Below are 16737 nucleotides of genomic sequence, written 5' to 3'. Positions count from 1 at the left end.
GTCCCTACAGGCCGCAGTAATGCGGTGTTGCATATCCTCTGGAGTTTTTGGCACATCCCGGTAGACAATGTCCTTCAGCTTTCCCCACAGGAAAAAGACTAACGGTGTCAAATCTGGGGAACGAGCCGGCCATTTGACAGGCCCTCCACGTCCAATCCAACGATTTGGAAATGTATTTTTCACACATGCTGTAGCGCGTCTTGCACTGTGAGCTGGGCACCCGTCATGTTGGTACCACATGTCCCTCCTTGTCTGAAGTGGTATGTCCTCCAATAGTACAGGCAGTTCATGTTGTAAAAACTGTATGTATCGGTCAGCATTCAGTGTCCCTTGTATAAAAAAGGGCCAATGAGATGTTCACCCACTATACCACACCAGACGTTCACACTCCATGGGCGCTGGCGTTCCACTTGGCGAAGCCAATGTGGATTTGTCACCGACCAATAGTGCATGTTCCTTAGGTTGACATTTCCATGATTGGTAAAAGTTGCTTCGTCAGTGAAGAGGATACGTGACAAATCGGGTGTGTCGTGTCGTAACAACCATGTGTAAAACCGAACAAGGTCCACAAAATCATTCCCGTGAAGTTCCTGATGGAGGGAGATATGATATGGGAGAAACTTGTGTGTGTGCAGAATGCGCAATACACTTCGCTGACTCATCCCAGCATCCCTGGCAATTTCACGTGAGTTAACGTGCGGATTCACAGCAACAGCGGCGAGAACATTTGTTGCACCTGCCTCACCTGTAGTTGGCTTGTTCCGCACATGTGCTTGTGGTGTTACACTTCCGGTGTCTCTTAATTTAATAAATAACTTACCAAACAGACGTCGAGATGGCTGTCGTCTGTCCGGATATCTCTCTGCGTACACACGGTAGGCTTCTGAGGCATTCTTTCGGCATTCCCCATAAATCAAGATCATGTCCGCTTTTTCTAGGTTTGTGAACACCATAATCTTCGCTCTTTGCTATGAACTAACACGATCTCGTGGACCTGCTATCAAAACTTGCTCTGCGTAAAGGCAGTTCTGTCAGGCACCTGAGAAGTCTTATATGCCGTGGTACTGACGGTTAAGTGGGCTACTTGTTAGTTTGTGTACATATTTTCACATGGCCATATCTTCGTTCCTATGTACAGTAGATGCATGAGACCAACGGCGTTGTGTTTCTCTGCGAGTGCTCTTTTATATTATGCATGTTATTGTATATCGTTCCATTTACAAAAATATGACTTTGCTCCAGATGCCCCATTTGTCGATATTTTTCGACTCATCCCATACCTCCGATTTACGAGCCCCATTTGATATTATTGTTTCCCGCAAACCTCACATCGCTACTGTTTCTGGTTTCTTCGCTATTTCAGGTGGTACTTTTAGGTGCCTCACGCGGTATATAATCGCTCTTCTCCTCTCCTAGTTTATACAATGAACTCTGCTCTTCTTTATATGGCGTGCTGCCATCTATCGTTGATCTCGGGAAACAGTTCTTCCTTGCATTTCTCATTGTGTCGTCGGAACTGGCACGTGACATGCTTTCGCCTTTGGTGCGAGTCATCTCGGGTTCGATTCACGGTGGGAGCTACTTGAAGAGGTAGCGGGCTCCGGCTTCGAAAGCCAAAAAACAGCTGCGATGGGACTGACAACTTGAACCCAAGAAATACTGGTGTAGGTCGTTCTAATCGTGTCATGTCGTAGACGATTTCAATGAATCGGACAGATTACCAAGTTGATGAAGAAATATTGAGAAATGCATGAAGTTAATATCTTCAGCTGTCAAGTCACCTGTCACAAAAAGAAATGCGGTTCAAAGAACATAATGGTTAAAGATGCGTTGAAATTAAGCACATCATCGTGCATCTCGTGAAATTCCACCCCATCATCATCGTTCTAATGACTCAAAGTTGGCAGATTTCAAGATGGCCTTCCATGTTCGTAACATACCCTTACGAGTTATCCCCTTTATGCATCTTGACGTTTCATTCGTGCTTCCCTCTCCGTATTTGTTTCAAACCACTCTGTGTGGCTGTTTTAGCACTTGTAGCAGAGTTAGAGCTAATTATGTACTACATTCAAGAGATTAACAAAATAAAAATCTCTCTTAATGAGCATTTTTAAACTTTCATTTAATGAAAAATTCAAATAATGCTTCTATAAGGTTTATAGAATTTGAAATTAAATATTTTTTTTTCCTAAGAGTTTGGAGAGGTTTTCTCGGAATATCAGCCAGGTGATTTCCGGATAAGCTTCCGAGCTTACGAGAGCTAACGCCACTCTCATCTGTCCACAAACCCTTCTAAATGCTCATACATAACAATTTCATTGAAACAAAACATTCTTGAAGGCAATTATACACTCACCGACCTCCCTCTAGCAAAAGAAGCGCAACACCGAGATCTAGGTATCCTCATAGATTCAAAACTAAATTTTGATAATCACATATCAACCATCACAAAAAAGGCAATGCGTATGCTAGGCCTACTTTACAGATTCACCGAAATCAATAACCCGAAAGCACTTTCCATTTACTTCAAGATATTTGTGTCCCCCATTCTAGAATATTGTTCACCAATCTGGAACATGGCTGCCCATTCTCATACCTCCAAGATCGACAGTGTTCTCAGCTTTTTCCTCTCCATCGTTCGATATAGAGTGCCTGCCCTAAGACACCTGCCTAAGAGAGATCTTCTTGTAAAACTGCATATTAATACTCCAGTAACTCGTAGATACATTGCAGATATGAAATTGCTATATAAGATTATAAATGGAAACTTAAGATGCAGCATCCCACTCCACGAACTCTCCCTCAGAGTGCCTACACATAAAACACGGAGCAAGGAAACTTTCCACACTACAACTCCCAGGCTCTCGCTCATACAACGATCACTATTCCATAGGCTACCGAATCAGTTCAATATAATCTCAAACCAAATAGATATATTCACTTCATATTCATTTTTTATCAGGAACATAGAAAAAATTGTACATAAGTAATGCTTTTGTGAAACTGATCTTTTTACCTTGGTCCTTTTTTTGGCTTGTTTTATTTTTGTTTATTTTATGTTATCCGTTCTTTTGTTTTTAATCTTAGTCTATTGTTTTATTGTTGTTTCTTTCTGGTTTAAAATGGCTTCTGCTGTACTGGAAATTTCAATAAATAAATAAATAAATAAATAAATAAATAAATAAATAAATAGACCTCCCCGATGGCGCAGTGCTAGCGTCGTCGCCTTGTAATCAAGGGGTTCGATTCCCGGTGGAGGCACATAGTTGTTCGGATCCCACTTTAAACTGTAGGTCCAGTCCCGATTAGCCTTACTGTGCATAAAGTGGACTTAAAACATCAAATCAACCAACCAATTCAGGGATTGAAGCAATGTTAGCTCTCGGAAGCCTATCCGGAAATCACCTGACTCGTATCCCGAGAAAACCTCTTCATCATTCGTCGCCAGGAAAGCCTCAAGAATTACTTCAATGGAGAGTTTTTTTGTTTTTTTTAACATGTTACTTAAGGGTTTTAGACTACATTAAAATTAAAATTTACTACATTCAAATTAAAATGTAACACTAATTTGCACAAGTTTCTCATACTTAAAAAGAAAACATCACCATAACATTATATTTTCACTTTTACTTATCTCATTTACAAGGCCTATTGAAACAAAGGGGGACAAAATATAGATTCAGTAATGCAAGTGAGATTAAGTAAATTATGTTCTCATAAAAAAAATGAAACTAGAAAACCCCAAACTAAGCATGAGGAATGGAATGGGAGGAAGTGCCACTATACATTACCAAATCCTTCTTAACATAAGCTAAACAAAAGTGAAGAATTGGTGAGGATTCGAGAGAGAGAGAGAGAGAGAGAGAGAGAGATAGAGGTACGGAACAGCTTTATACCTCAAGTCCAGTGACGTCACTCCCATCCTAGACTACCCATGACGCCCTCTTTCTTTACTCCGAGAAACAAAATAATTTTTTTTGTTGATTGATTGGGTTTATTTTTACCTCGCTTTTCTGCTACTTGTGCCTAATCTCGAGGATGAGGGATGATATGATGAAATTGAAGAAGAGACACTCACAAACAATGCCCAGGCCGGGATTCGAACCCGTCGTAGCGTGCTAACCACTCCGCCACGGAGTCCGGCGGATTTTCTGTTGCTCGAGGAGACGTACAGTTACGGACACTTCAGGGTTTTAACAATGCAATTACCTTTCAATGGAATCGTTACAACCCAGAATTGTCCGTGACTGTAAAAGCGGGTACACTTCAAAAGTAGTTTTACATCAAATTATTTGTGGTGTTTACAGTGGATTTACATCTAAGCTACCATGTTGTTTCATACCTGCTACGCCGGCCTCCGTGACGGAGTGGTTAGCATAGCGCGCTGCAATGGTAGAGGAAAAGGTCTAAGTATGCCCCCCCCCTTTTTATGTTGTCATTTTCGGAGGAAAAAGAATAATATATCAAGCACCTGAATTTAAAATGCATCTCTATGAAATATATACTGAAATGTAATAGCATGCTGAAGTATAGAAGGTCTCAATTTTTCCAAAAAAATTGTAAAATGATGTATTTCAAAATTGTGGTCTAAATATGGGTTACTAGTGGCAATATCACAAAAAGCAATTAGAATTTAAAAAACAGTCATTTATCGCTAAAACATTATAAAATTCATATTTATGAATAATCTGTTGTTTTGAAGATCACGGGGAACGGGAAAAATCGAAATTAAGAAAAACATCCAAATATTTGTTGAAAATGTGATCTCAACATTAGACCTCATATCATAGCCCATATTTAGACCATCACGCTATTTTTCTTCTTCAATTTATTTTCCCTCTCTGTGGTACGTATTTCACAAACAAATCGTGGCATTATAAAAGCCCACATTTGTTTTATGTGCCGCTAATATCATAACCTATACAAAGCATATGAGAATTCAGAAAACCTGCAAAAAGATTTCGGAGGTCGCAATTCTATAACAGCGTTCAAGGCGGAAACTAACCACCACTTTCTCTTGCGCATTGGCGCCGCAACCTTTGTCCTTGACAGATAACCAGTTCCCATAGCCTCTGCCAGGCTGCAGCACCCGGGAGAGCTGATAACTCCAAAACCCATATTTAATCCTTCGCCCATATTTAGACCTTCTCCTCTACCGGGTTCGAATTTATTGATATCGTCACTCATTCCCATCTTCGAGATTAGCCAAAAGTGGCAGAAATGCGAAGTAATATAAACCAAATCAATCATATCTGCTATGACGAATGTCTGATTCTAGCCATGAACAACTGACTTGACAGCGCATCGAGTTTTCCGCTGCAGTGGAAGTTTATATTTTACACTGACCCTGCTCCTGTGTTTTATTTCGTGACAGTCATAAAAAATAATTGATGCAGTGTCAACTCTGCCATGGTTTGCGTGCAGCGACGTATGCAATCACTTGTTTCAAACTCAGCATGCAATATTTTTTCCCCTTCGAAAATAGCCAAGTTCAAGAATTCACTAAACGAGGATGTTTCAGTTCGTGAAATTCAGTCTGTAAATTCACCATGCCTTTCTCCTTATTTCCATTGCGGTTGTTTTACGTCGCATTTTTATCCCTTGGGGTAATCGTGACGATGATGATGTGACGATCTGATGAAATTGATGATGGGAACGTAAAGGCGGTCGGAGCGTGGTGCTAATCACTTCACCTCCAAAGGTGCAAAGTGCACGTGGAACTTTACCTTTTTAAAATTCCTTAGCTTGTCTGCTTGTGTGTGTAGTCACGGTCAATGGGAGAACTATATCCTGCAATATATGCTTCCCTGCAAGACGTTATGTGTGTTGTATAACTCTACGGCGCTGGTAGAAGTTACCATTGAAAATTTTCTATGAAAATCCACTTACCGCCGTCTGGTTAGGCAACATACACACAACGCCTTGCAGGCTGTGCGATGTCGATTTTTCGATATCGATTGAATATCGATATCGAGTCGATATATCGAGTATCGAAAATATTAACGATGGTATCGATAATATCGACACATCTTAATCTTTCAGTTTGAAATTTCAATCGTAGTGTTATCTAGGAGAATCAGAGAATCGTGTTGTTCTTTGCTGGAAGCGAGAGTAGGAGTCCCATAACGCAATGGAGTCTGTAGTTATTAACCACACTAATCATGGAACTGTAAATAAGAGAGCTTGAATTCCTTACGTACAAGTTAAGTGAAGGCTTCTTTATGATGACAAGAATAGCGCTCACCGCGGAGACAGATCGATATATCGACAACGATATTTTTACGATATCGACGCTTCGATAGCACGATGTCGAAATATCGAAACAGCCCTACTTGCTGGGAAACGAGTGTCCCATTTTTATTGCCGGCGAGTGTACACGAAGGCAACCAACCTTCCGGGTAAAGGGGTGGGGGGAGCTTCAGCTTTTAGTAAAGTGAAGAAACGATGCTCCCTATCCATGGAATTCCGATAAAGACTCCAAGCGATCCGATCTTGAGATGCGATAACCCAGAGAGACTGATCACCTCACCTGCCCCCCTCCCTCCCCTATCTGGCGTCGGGACCAAAGGACACAAACGTCGAAGCCTGTTTGCTAACAATTTCCGCCTCTTGTGATTAATTGGAGGCGGTAAATACCAGCAGTAGTGCCAGCCGGTGGAAGTTAATTTTGCTATCGACATTGGCTAAAGTCGAAAGCTTGCCGCATCTCTATCGATCAGAATAGCGCTTACACTGGGGCCTTGGCTGTTCCAAGAGTGGCTGCCAATTTACCGGGGCACCGTCATGCTACGCATTTACTAGTAAGCGTCGGTACTTCCCGCTTATTCAGGGGTAGAATTACCAGACGTCCTTTATTTCCCCCCCTCATTTTGGCCGGCCCCGGTGGCGGAGTGGTTAGCACAGGGTTCGAATCCCGACCTGGGCATGGATGTTCTTTGCAAGCTTCAGATGTTTGTTTTATGTCCGAAGTCCGAGGATTTCTTTAAAAATCATAAGTAACATTTTGAGCAAAAGATAATTTGAATTAAGAAAATACGTATTTCAGTCTGAGAAACAGATGAAGTTATTTTCTGAGGGTATCTTAAACTACTTTTGCATTAAGGTAGTTCGTCTTTCAGTTTGAGAACGGAAAATCATATCTGAAGGCATTTTTACTCCACTTTTGCATCACTTTTACATTAATGAAATACGTCTTTTGGTCGGAGAAATGGAAAATGACGTGAAAATATCTTCTAAGGGAATTTTAAAACTACTTTTGTTTCAAGAAAATACGTCTTTTAGTCGAAAAAAACAACTTGTTAACACATGGAAGTTATCTTCTGAGGGGAATTTTAAACTAACTTCTTTTAGTTGGAGAAACAGAAAATCACACGAATGAATTTTTTAAACACTACTTTTGCATTAAGAAAATAAGTGCCTAAGTGTTTCTGTCGAAGAAACCAAAAATCACATGGAAATTATCTTCTGGAGGATTTTTTTAATTCTACTAGTAGTGTCTTAGGGAAAACTAGCTTAGTTATCCTCAAAAGTAACTCTGTTACCGTTACTTTACTGTTACCTTATTCTAGATTATTTATAACTCATAGAACGTGTTGCCTATATGAACTGTAAGCGATTTCGTTCCTTTCTTTGCTGATGGAGACTTCCACGATAAGGGTTCCTACTCCATGTAAATAAAATGAATCAGTCTGGAAATTATTGTTCTCAATTGCATAAAGGTTTAAGTGTTTGCTAATATATATTTAGTGTTTGCTAATATATATTTCGCCTACAAATTATTAACATCTGTACCCTATATGCTTCACAGACAAATGAAGTTAAACACGGCCACATTTTGAAAGCGTCATACCCGTAACACATTTTCGTTAATGCTTTTCATGCATTCAGGCTATTTCATCATACTTAAATGTTTTTTTTTAAATTTGTTAGCAGACACCACAAAGTACTTCATAATTATCTGAAATCAGTTCATTGTGAATATTTTGATGTCTAGAACCTTACATTTTTTGTGTGTCGCATACACGCTGGGAATGACTGTGATGACCATCTAAATTTGAGTTTCGACGTTCGGATGTTCAATTATTCTTTCATTTAGTTAGGCATTGGACTAAGGGCCATCAGCTTTATCTGTTGATCAAGTGTTCATTTACAGAATATTTAGTTTGAACATTCTCACTTTACATAAGGTCATGCATCTATGTTTATCTAATGTATACGTATACTTAACTTATTGGCATTTTTCACTAGCTGATTCAGATAAAAAATATCAATTTTCTTTCTTCTCTTTTATTGCAGATTTGACATCGTCAAGAAGCTGGGTCAGGGAACGTATGGGAAGGTACAGCTGGGCATCAACAAAGAAACTGGGCAGGAGGTAAGCCATCAGTTATTCTGTTATCTCGTATTTTCACTGGCTTCAACGTATCCACTAATCACTATGCTTGGGATATTCGATTTCCCTATATTGTCCTGCAGGAAGTCTTTCACATGCCCCAAGGTAAATAAAAGTATTAATCGAAAGGCTTCAGGACTGTGGATATGGATGGCCGGTGACAGTAGGCTTGTTTGAGTGAGAATGTTTTGAGTAATGTGATTGTGAGTTTAGTTTTCGAAACGTTAAGTGTTACATGCAACAAATCGTTGTATACACTTCGCAAAGGTATAACGTCCTTCGCTCCCCCCCCCCAAAATAAACACAGCCATAAATCACACCGACAAAGGCTAGTTCGGAGTTGCCAAGCGTCTTGTCACCAGCAGGTGGACATTCTTCCCTTGCTACCTTGACCGTTTTTTAGAACGTCCCGAAAGATTCAGTTCAATCCCTTTCTTATTTTAACCTTCCTGCATTCAGGTTTTCTATCTCCATTCCTACGGGAGCCTCCCCGATGGCGCAGTGGTAGCGTTGTCGCCTTGTAATCAAGAGGTCCTGGGTTCGATACCCGGTGGAGGCACAGAGTGGTTCGGATTCCACTTTAAACTGTAGGTCCAGTCCCGATTAGCCTTACTGTGCACAAAGTGGACTTAAAACACCAACCCAATTAATCAATCAATCTATTCCTACGGTACACATTAGAATTTAGTTTCACGACTGCTGGCACAATTTTAAAATTGCCCTTGCTACATTTATTTATTTATTTATTTATTTGAGAAATCCTGAATACAGAGAGGATCCATTTTATATCAGGATATCAACAGCGAGAAAAATAGAAATTAACAAATGAGAAGCACGCACACATATGTAACAAGAATAATACAATAAAAATAATAAACAATAATAATAAAACAATAACAAGGGTATAACAAATATTAATTTATCTTCAGCTGCTTGATGCACGCATTTCTGAAAGCCTGCTTAGATAGATGGAAGCCTGGAGGATCAATTAGTGTATTGTACCTTGTTTGTAGCCTATAGAGAAATGACCTTTGTTCTAGGGATAGCCTTGAGGCTTTTGTGTAAAAGAAGTTGTTGCATTTGCTGTTGGTACGTGGGATCCGGATGCGAAGATGTGGCAAGAGTTCGTTAGTGAAAAGTTGTCCATTCATGATTTTGAAAAGAAATGTTAGATCTGAAACTTGACGGCGAAGGGACGGATCGTGAATTTGAAGAGTGGATAGAATTTCATGTTTGGAAAAGTTTTCAAGGGCTGGACATCTATGTTTGACAATTCTGATAAAGAAATTTACCACTTTGTTTGTTCTCTTTATATTGCTATCACAGGCCATAGACCAAATACAGGAACCATATTCAAGAATAGGTACTACGCATGATGTAAAGTAGGTTTTGAGGGCAGAAACATGTGTGATATCTGTAAATCTGTAAATTAGCCCAAGGGTTTTCATGGCTCTCGAAGTTATGTAATCTATGTGGTGGCTGAAAGTGAGTTTTCTGTCGAAAATGACTCCAAGATCTTTGTGCTGTTGTACGAACGGGATAATTTTGTTGCATAATCTATAGGATGGTGCTGTAAAATTGGATTTGAGGGTAAACCTCATAAAAACAGATTTCTCGGGATTTATTTTTAGGTATATATTCAGAATTAAGGTTCTGTCCAAAAGGTACAGTCAACGGCAAAGATAATGGTAGGCAAATTGTCCACCGCTATTTTCATTACTTTTTTATTCTACATCCTGTGTCGTTTTAAGAAATGAAAGTATGTTGGTTCGAAACTGGCATTGCCCTGTGCTTAATGACGCCATTATTTCAATTCATTATCATCACATTGTGTAATACAGACAGAATGAAAATAATGATGGACAATTCACCTACTGTTTCTTTTGCCGTTGGGTGTACAAAGTACAGACTTGAAGTATGGTCTTGACGGAAGTGACGTCACCTAGTACAGTTCTAAAGCACCAAGTCCACAGCTCGCAGCACAGATCGTTGCTGACTAGGGGCACGTGATTTCCGCACTCGTTGTTCATTTGTTTAGAATCACGGAGGTAGAAATCCAGCAACACAGGTTAAATATACGTTATGGGCCGGCAAGTTGTTGGTTAAAGTTCTTCTAATGTGTGGAAATGTATGTGCAAGAACATTTGAAAGTGCTATGTGATATCTATGGTGAAAAACAAGTGTTTACAACTCGGGGTAAACAACGTGTCCTTAGTTTTATCTACTGATCGTATTTGGCGCTGCAGTCGAAGTGCAATTCGAAAGACTTTTCCAGTCCACGACTTCAAGACCGCTCTGCAAGACCATACTCGGAGGATGCTCGCACATTTCTGACACGGCCAAAGTTCCGTTTTTCAAAGGTTCGTTGCGTCGAAGCGAGGGGACAGGCAATAATAATAATAATAATAATAATAATAATAATAATTAAGGGAAGGTTTATGCCTTACGATCAAACCCTTTATAACTTCGCACGGTGATACCCTGTATGTGTTATACGATATATTTGAAGACGAGGCCGAGACATGTATTTGAAACTCGAAACTCGAGAGAAGACCAAGAATATACCAGATCTCGGACTTTTTAAAAGATAAGTAGAGCTCGCGCACTTTCGGAAGTTCTCTGGCGTATGGATGAAAGCTGGTCAACGAGCCTCAGCAAAGGTTCGAGCTGGCGCGAGGTAGGGGAGGGGAGAGGAGAAAAGGATGAGTCAGAATATTGTTGTCGAGGGCGGCCAGGCAGAAACAAGTTGGAAATCGGTTGTTTATCTTCACGCGGGTGCTGTTAATTTCACATTCGTTTCTTCGTTCGTTTCAAGGGAAACATGCCTCCCGTTCATTCTAAGGTTTTCCGCAGGACGATTCGTGGGCAAACACGGGAAGTTGTGGCAAACGTGCTGCAATTCATGCAAAGGGAAGCCGATGAAAATGGATGTACCATTCCACTAAAGAAAGTATATGAACGTGTTTCTGCTGCTACTGGTGTGTCTTTGAAAATTATAAAATCTGTAAAAAAAGAAATGGAAAAGGTGGAAGAAGGCAGATCAACCAGTTATGGTACACCGCGCAGAAATCAGAACCGACCGCGACGGTGCACAAATTTGGACGAATTTGATCTCTGTGTAGTGCGAAGAACAATTAATGAATTTTATATTCAGGAAAAGAGAATTCCTACCTTGAAATCCGTGTTGCTGAAATTGCGCCAAGATATTGGATATGAAGGTCAATCATCTAGCTTAAGAAAAATATTTCGAAAACTGGGGTTTCGCTGGAAAAAGGTTCAAAGCAACAGACGGCTGCTCATTGAAAGAAGTGACATACGCAATACACGTATAGCTTACTTGAGAGCCATTACCAGATTTCGTCGGGAAGGGCGAACGATAATATACAGTGATGAAACGTAGGCCTGCATACATAGTTCGCACGCAAATCCCAAAGCATGGTGCGATGATAGTGTAAAAGGTATGAAAGTGCCTATTTCAAAGGGACAGCGTCTCATTATCGTACATGCCGGCAGTGAAAAAGGTTTCATTCCCAACGCGTTGTTGATTTTCAAATCGAATCAAGCAACCGGAGATTACCACAGAGAAATGAATTCTGAGAATTACATTCGCTGGGTTAAAGAAATGCTCCTACCCAATTTGCCACCTACCTCTGTTTTAGTAATAGACAATGCTTCTTACCACAATGTTCAGTACGAGAAATGCCCAACCTCAAATAGTAGGAAGCAAGACATGCAAAACTGGTTGTTACAAAATAATATTCCCTTCGGTGATGGTATGTATAAAACTGAACTCTACGAACTCATAAAGTTGCATAAGGGCAAAGCCAAAAAGTTCGTTTTAGATAAAATTCTAGCTGAATATGGTCACACGGTCCTACGTTTACCACCGTATCATCCAGATTTGAACAGCATTGAGAAGATATGGGGCAACGTAAAACAATGGGTTGGACAACACAATGTCACTTTCAAATTAATTGATGTGTGGGAGCTGTGCAAAAGAAGATTTTCGGAGATTGGGGCGAAAGAATGGAGTGATGTCTGCCGTCATGTGCAAGATGTTGAACAATATTATATCAAAACTGAAGGTTTGTTGGAGCCTGAAATAGAGCGCCTCACTATCAGGGTTAACAGCAACAGCAGCAGTAGTGACAGTGAAATATGCAGTGATAGTTCCAGTGACTCCGAAGCAGAAGATTCCTCCATAAGCGACATCGAAAGATTGAATTAAAGAGCCGCAATGTCGCCATCACACATCTGTTCCAGTTCCACCACGTAAGTTTCCACCTTTTACTAATTACTTATTCTCGTTAAGATATTCATTTTCGCATACGTCTCATACTGGATTACAAATGATTTGTTATCTTTAAATGCACTGCTGTATTACTAGTAGAGTCCAGCGCAGATAATTCTGCCGTGCGATGCGCGAAACAACTAAAGAAGCAGTGTTGCTAATGGAGCAGATAGAAAAATCGCTGCAGTGCGCCGATGCACAGCTGTTACGTACAACAATAAAATTAGAGAATTCAGGTCTATCTAACGTTGAGTTTTAAACGTCATGCATTATACCAGGACTAGGATTAATATGTACTAACAAGTGGCTTTGTATGTAGCTACATACATATGGACTAAAAATTCGCAAAATATGAACTAACACATAAGTAAAATTACCAAAAATGCTGCAAAGAAGACTTCTTCATACGATTCCTTATTTGAGTGATTTCAAACAAAATAAAAAAATATATATATTATTTTTCATTGCATTAATGCACTGGTGGCGTTCTACCTTTTCACTCCCAAAACCCGTATACACTGGTATGGAACTGCAACGGCAGATAATAACATGCCAACGTGTTAAACCGCTACAATTGCACCATAACACTCCTCCTGAAGCAGTATTATTATTTCCTCTCTGAGATCGGCGACAGTCGGTTGCCTTTGTTGTACATTTACAAAGGATGCCGGCTTCCACAACAATAACAAGTACATATACTGCCACTAGACGATAAGCTGCGCGGCTTTTTCTTTTGTTATGAACCAGGGCCGGCGCTAGTCATTTTGCCTCCCTGGGAGGTGGCGGCAGATGCCGCTCTATTTCGACCCCCCCCCCCCCCGGTCATTACGCAGCAACGGAAAATTGAAAATCAATATATTCCTAACTAAAACATCAAAATATAAAATAAATAATGAGACTTCTTATGCTATTTCAATACTATTCAGCGCAAAAGAATATCTCGCTCGATCACAGTTTTCAATAGGCTTATTTTTTTCTTCTCTTCAAATTTTGCCGCTCTGGGCGATGGGACGGTTCGCCCTCCCCTTCCGCCGGCCCTGCTATGAACTTGGTCACCCATCAAAGCATGGCAATTTTAACACAGAAAACAATATGTATCGCATTAAGCAGCAAAAATGACAGCCTCCTCTATGCAATTTCTACAAGAACACGTGCCGGAGGCAGAGTTGAAATGATGTTGGAGCCACATAATTTATTTATTTTGAATAATTCCAAAATGAAATATGAACAATTTGTTGCTGCTGTTCGCTGCTCTCTTGCCAAAATGCTTTATTGGGATGCTAACACCATGACTGGCTTCCTCCTTCATGAACTCGTGCACGTTGCTTAGAATTTCCCGAGCTTGGCTATGCAAGGTTTTTGATTTCAACTTCGACAGAACTGGAGGCATTATGGAATTTAACGTTCATTAGCAAACACACACTTTTACATACACACACGCAATACACGCACACAACGTCAAACCGGTCAAATACTTAGTATAAAATAAAAATATGGTGCTTCCAATCCAACAAAACTCACCGCCACTTTACCTGCCTTTTCCCCTTCCGTGACAGAAATAGTGCTTCATTATTACAGTTGGCAACACTAGTTACTAGCTAGCCAATGAACATGCACTGCATAAAAGAAGCAAGCACTACGCCGTGCTATATTGCCACATTAGCGTCCCTACCGAACGGTGGGAACCGCGAGCTGGAGCACTATTCAATTGTTTTCAATGATGTTTGCGCGAGTGTGTCCAGGAATGGAATGACAATGTGGCAACAATAGCGAAGGTTTTCGAGCAGGGTAGAACACATGATTCTAAGAGAGAGGGAGACGAAACGAAAATTCGTTTCTACGCAACGGCAAATTTACGTGTGTGGCACTCTATTCTACGTTGTCCCTCTCCAACTCTCGCTGTTACAAGCATTCTAGCAGAACAGCTGATGATCGTACGCGCATGTGCCGAGGCACTTGGTGCTGATTGGCTCTGACATTCGCGCCCACTCACTTCCCCTCTCCCGGGAACCTCCGTGCGGAGTGTTAGACTCGAAACGACGCTGCGCATTAGAAACGCCAGAGAACTTCCGAACGTGCGCGAGCTCTACTAGAAAATCTGACTCCATTCGTAATGATTTGAAGTTGCTCTGATAAAATGTAGGTAGGATGAGAGAGAGAGAATACAGTGAAGAAAATAATGTATTCACCTAAGATAAGATTACATTTGTTTCTGTGGCTTCATTTTATCCCCCTGTTAGTGAGCCTGCCAAGAGAATTCTAAACGCATATTGCTCTGCGGTGTGTAATAAGTCCTATAACCAGCTTCCTTGCACGCTGTCGTATCTTTGAAATCGTGCCAAGCTCCACGTTATATTTATGACCAGCTGCATAGCTAAACAGCTTTATCACAGAAGTTGAAGGCGGCGTAAAGAGTATTCATCTTTTGTCGAAGGCATCAAGAGGAAAAAAAAAAATCGGCAGTCAGTTGTGGTTTTTGGATTCATTTCCGTCGACCGTCTATTAGTGTGGAAGACATTGACGCTAAAGATAACGAGATGTTTAGAATCGCAGCATACGAATCTCGCCTCCTGGTAAATTCGTTTCGCTCCTGTAAATATCATACAGGGTGATTCAGTACGGTTGGTGACATAACTAGCAACCTTCGTTTTTCGCAAACGCTATAACACCAAAGAATGTTAATTATTGCAATAAAAGTGTTTATGTATGCGCAGTGGCATGTTCTAAACACATTTTCATGCATTCGAAATAGCGAAATAACGCAAATTTAGCATAAAATTTGAATTGTGCCCTTTTTCGAGAATTTCAGTGCTTAAAAAATTGAAAATATAGCGAAAATCCAACATTCTTGTATTTTATGCTTCCCGGCCTCCCTCATCCAAAAAAAAACCCTATGGTGCATGCTATACATGAAATGATGCAGACAACTACATGAAACCACGTGTAAATGAATGTTTTCCATGATGTTTCACCTTGTATCAGAACGTTTTCCATCACCGAACCAAGTCACCTTCCGTCACACGGGAGCCGTAACATCGGCATTTGTCGCGTGATATGCTTTTTTTTTAGGGGGCGTTACCTGTGAAGTGTCATTGTTTTGGCGGTGATTGAGTGCGTGCCTGTCGTCACAGGATATCAGAAACATCGATATTTGTCGCGCGAGAATAATAGAGACAATAACTTTGTCAAAAATAGTGTCCAACGTATGTAACAAACAAGCATAGAACACGTGACCAACAAATTCAAATACTACTTTGAAAGTACAATAGAAGTTTATTTGTTAGATATATTTTTTAGCAAAAAAGTGTACTAAAATAAAAACACCACTTTTGAAAAAGAAATTAAAATAATAATAAAATCGAGGTCCCGACATATCACTACCCTCCTACTGGGCCAGGGCGCCAAGGAAGGACGAATCAGGTAGCCCCTCGGAAGCACGTGGCCGGTTCTTATTGGCTGCTTGACTTGCGCCCTCTATTACGTGATAATTTTTACGGGAAGAGTTACGCTTCACATACTATAGCAGCGATTGTGATTAAGTGGAAATTAGAAGAGATGTTTGAACCGGATATTTCATATTGCAATGCCTGGTTCATTTCGATATATGAAACAAAGTAAAAGTCCACTTTATGCACTGATAGGCTAATCGGGACTGGGCCTACAGTTTAAAGTGCACCCGTCCCTCCAAAAGAGATCGAACCTGCGACAACTTGATTGCAAGCCAACAACGTTAACCACTACTCTATCATGGAGATCCTATTTGGAAACATCTTATTCAGGGAGACAGTAATCAAGTGAACAAAGTGACTGAAAGTGTTATTTTAGCAAGGTTAAAATATACTTTGGAATCACACAAGCTGTAATACACGTAAATATGGCGCCAGATACATACATGTTGACAAATGCTCCTCACTAAAATTCAGTTTTATCCTTGAAATACTTGTCTTTAATCTAATTATAACCAGCAACTCTGTGAAACTAATGTCACTCAGAACCAGTGATGTGCCGTAGACTATAAGTTTACGTCTACATGCGTTGTCTACACGTAATCTAC

General features: G+C 40.3%; 1 protein-coding gene across 3 annotated transcripts in view; it reads left to right on the top strand.

The window, feature by feature from the left end:
- The window catches only part of Nuak (Nuak family kinase 1), a 173222-nt gene that overhangs the window by 93492 nt on the left and 62993 nt on the right, over window positions 1–16737 (top strand). For all 3 annotated transcript variants that reach the window (XM_083112315.1, XM_083112317.1, XM_083112318.1), the window contains exon 3: window positions 8296–8374. In XM_083112315.1, coding sequence (XP_082968441.1) covers window positions 8296–8374 — 79 coding nt within the window. The remainder of the gene's footprint in view (window positions 1–8295; window positions 8375–16737) is intronic.

This window comes from Lepisma saccharinum, chromosome 26 (assembly GCF_977018435.1).
Source record: "Lepisma saccharinum chromosome 26, izLepSacc3.1, whole genome shotgun sequence".
NCBI lineage: Eukaryota > Metazoa > Arthropoda > Insecta > Zygentoma > Lepismatidae > Lepisma > Lepisma saccharinum.
Note: the sequence above shows the minus strand (reverse complement) of the source record. Positions and strands in the feature narration are given on the sequence as shown.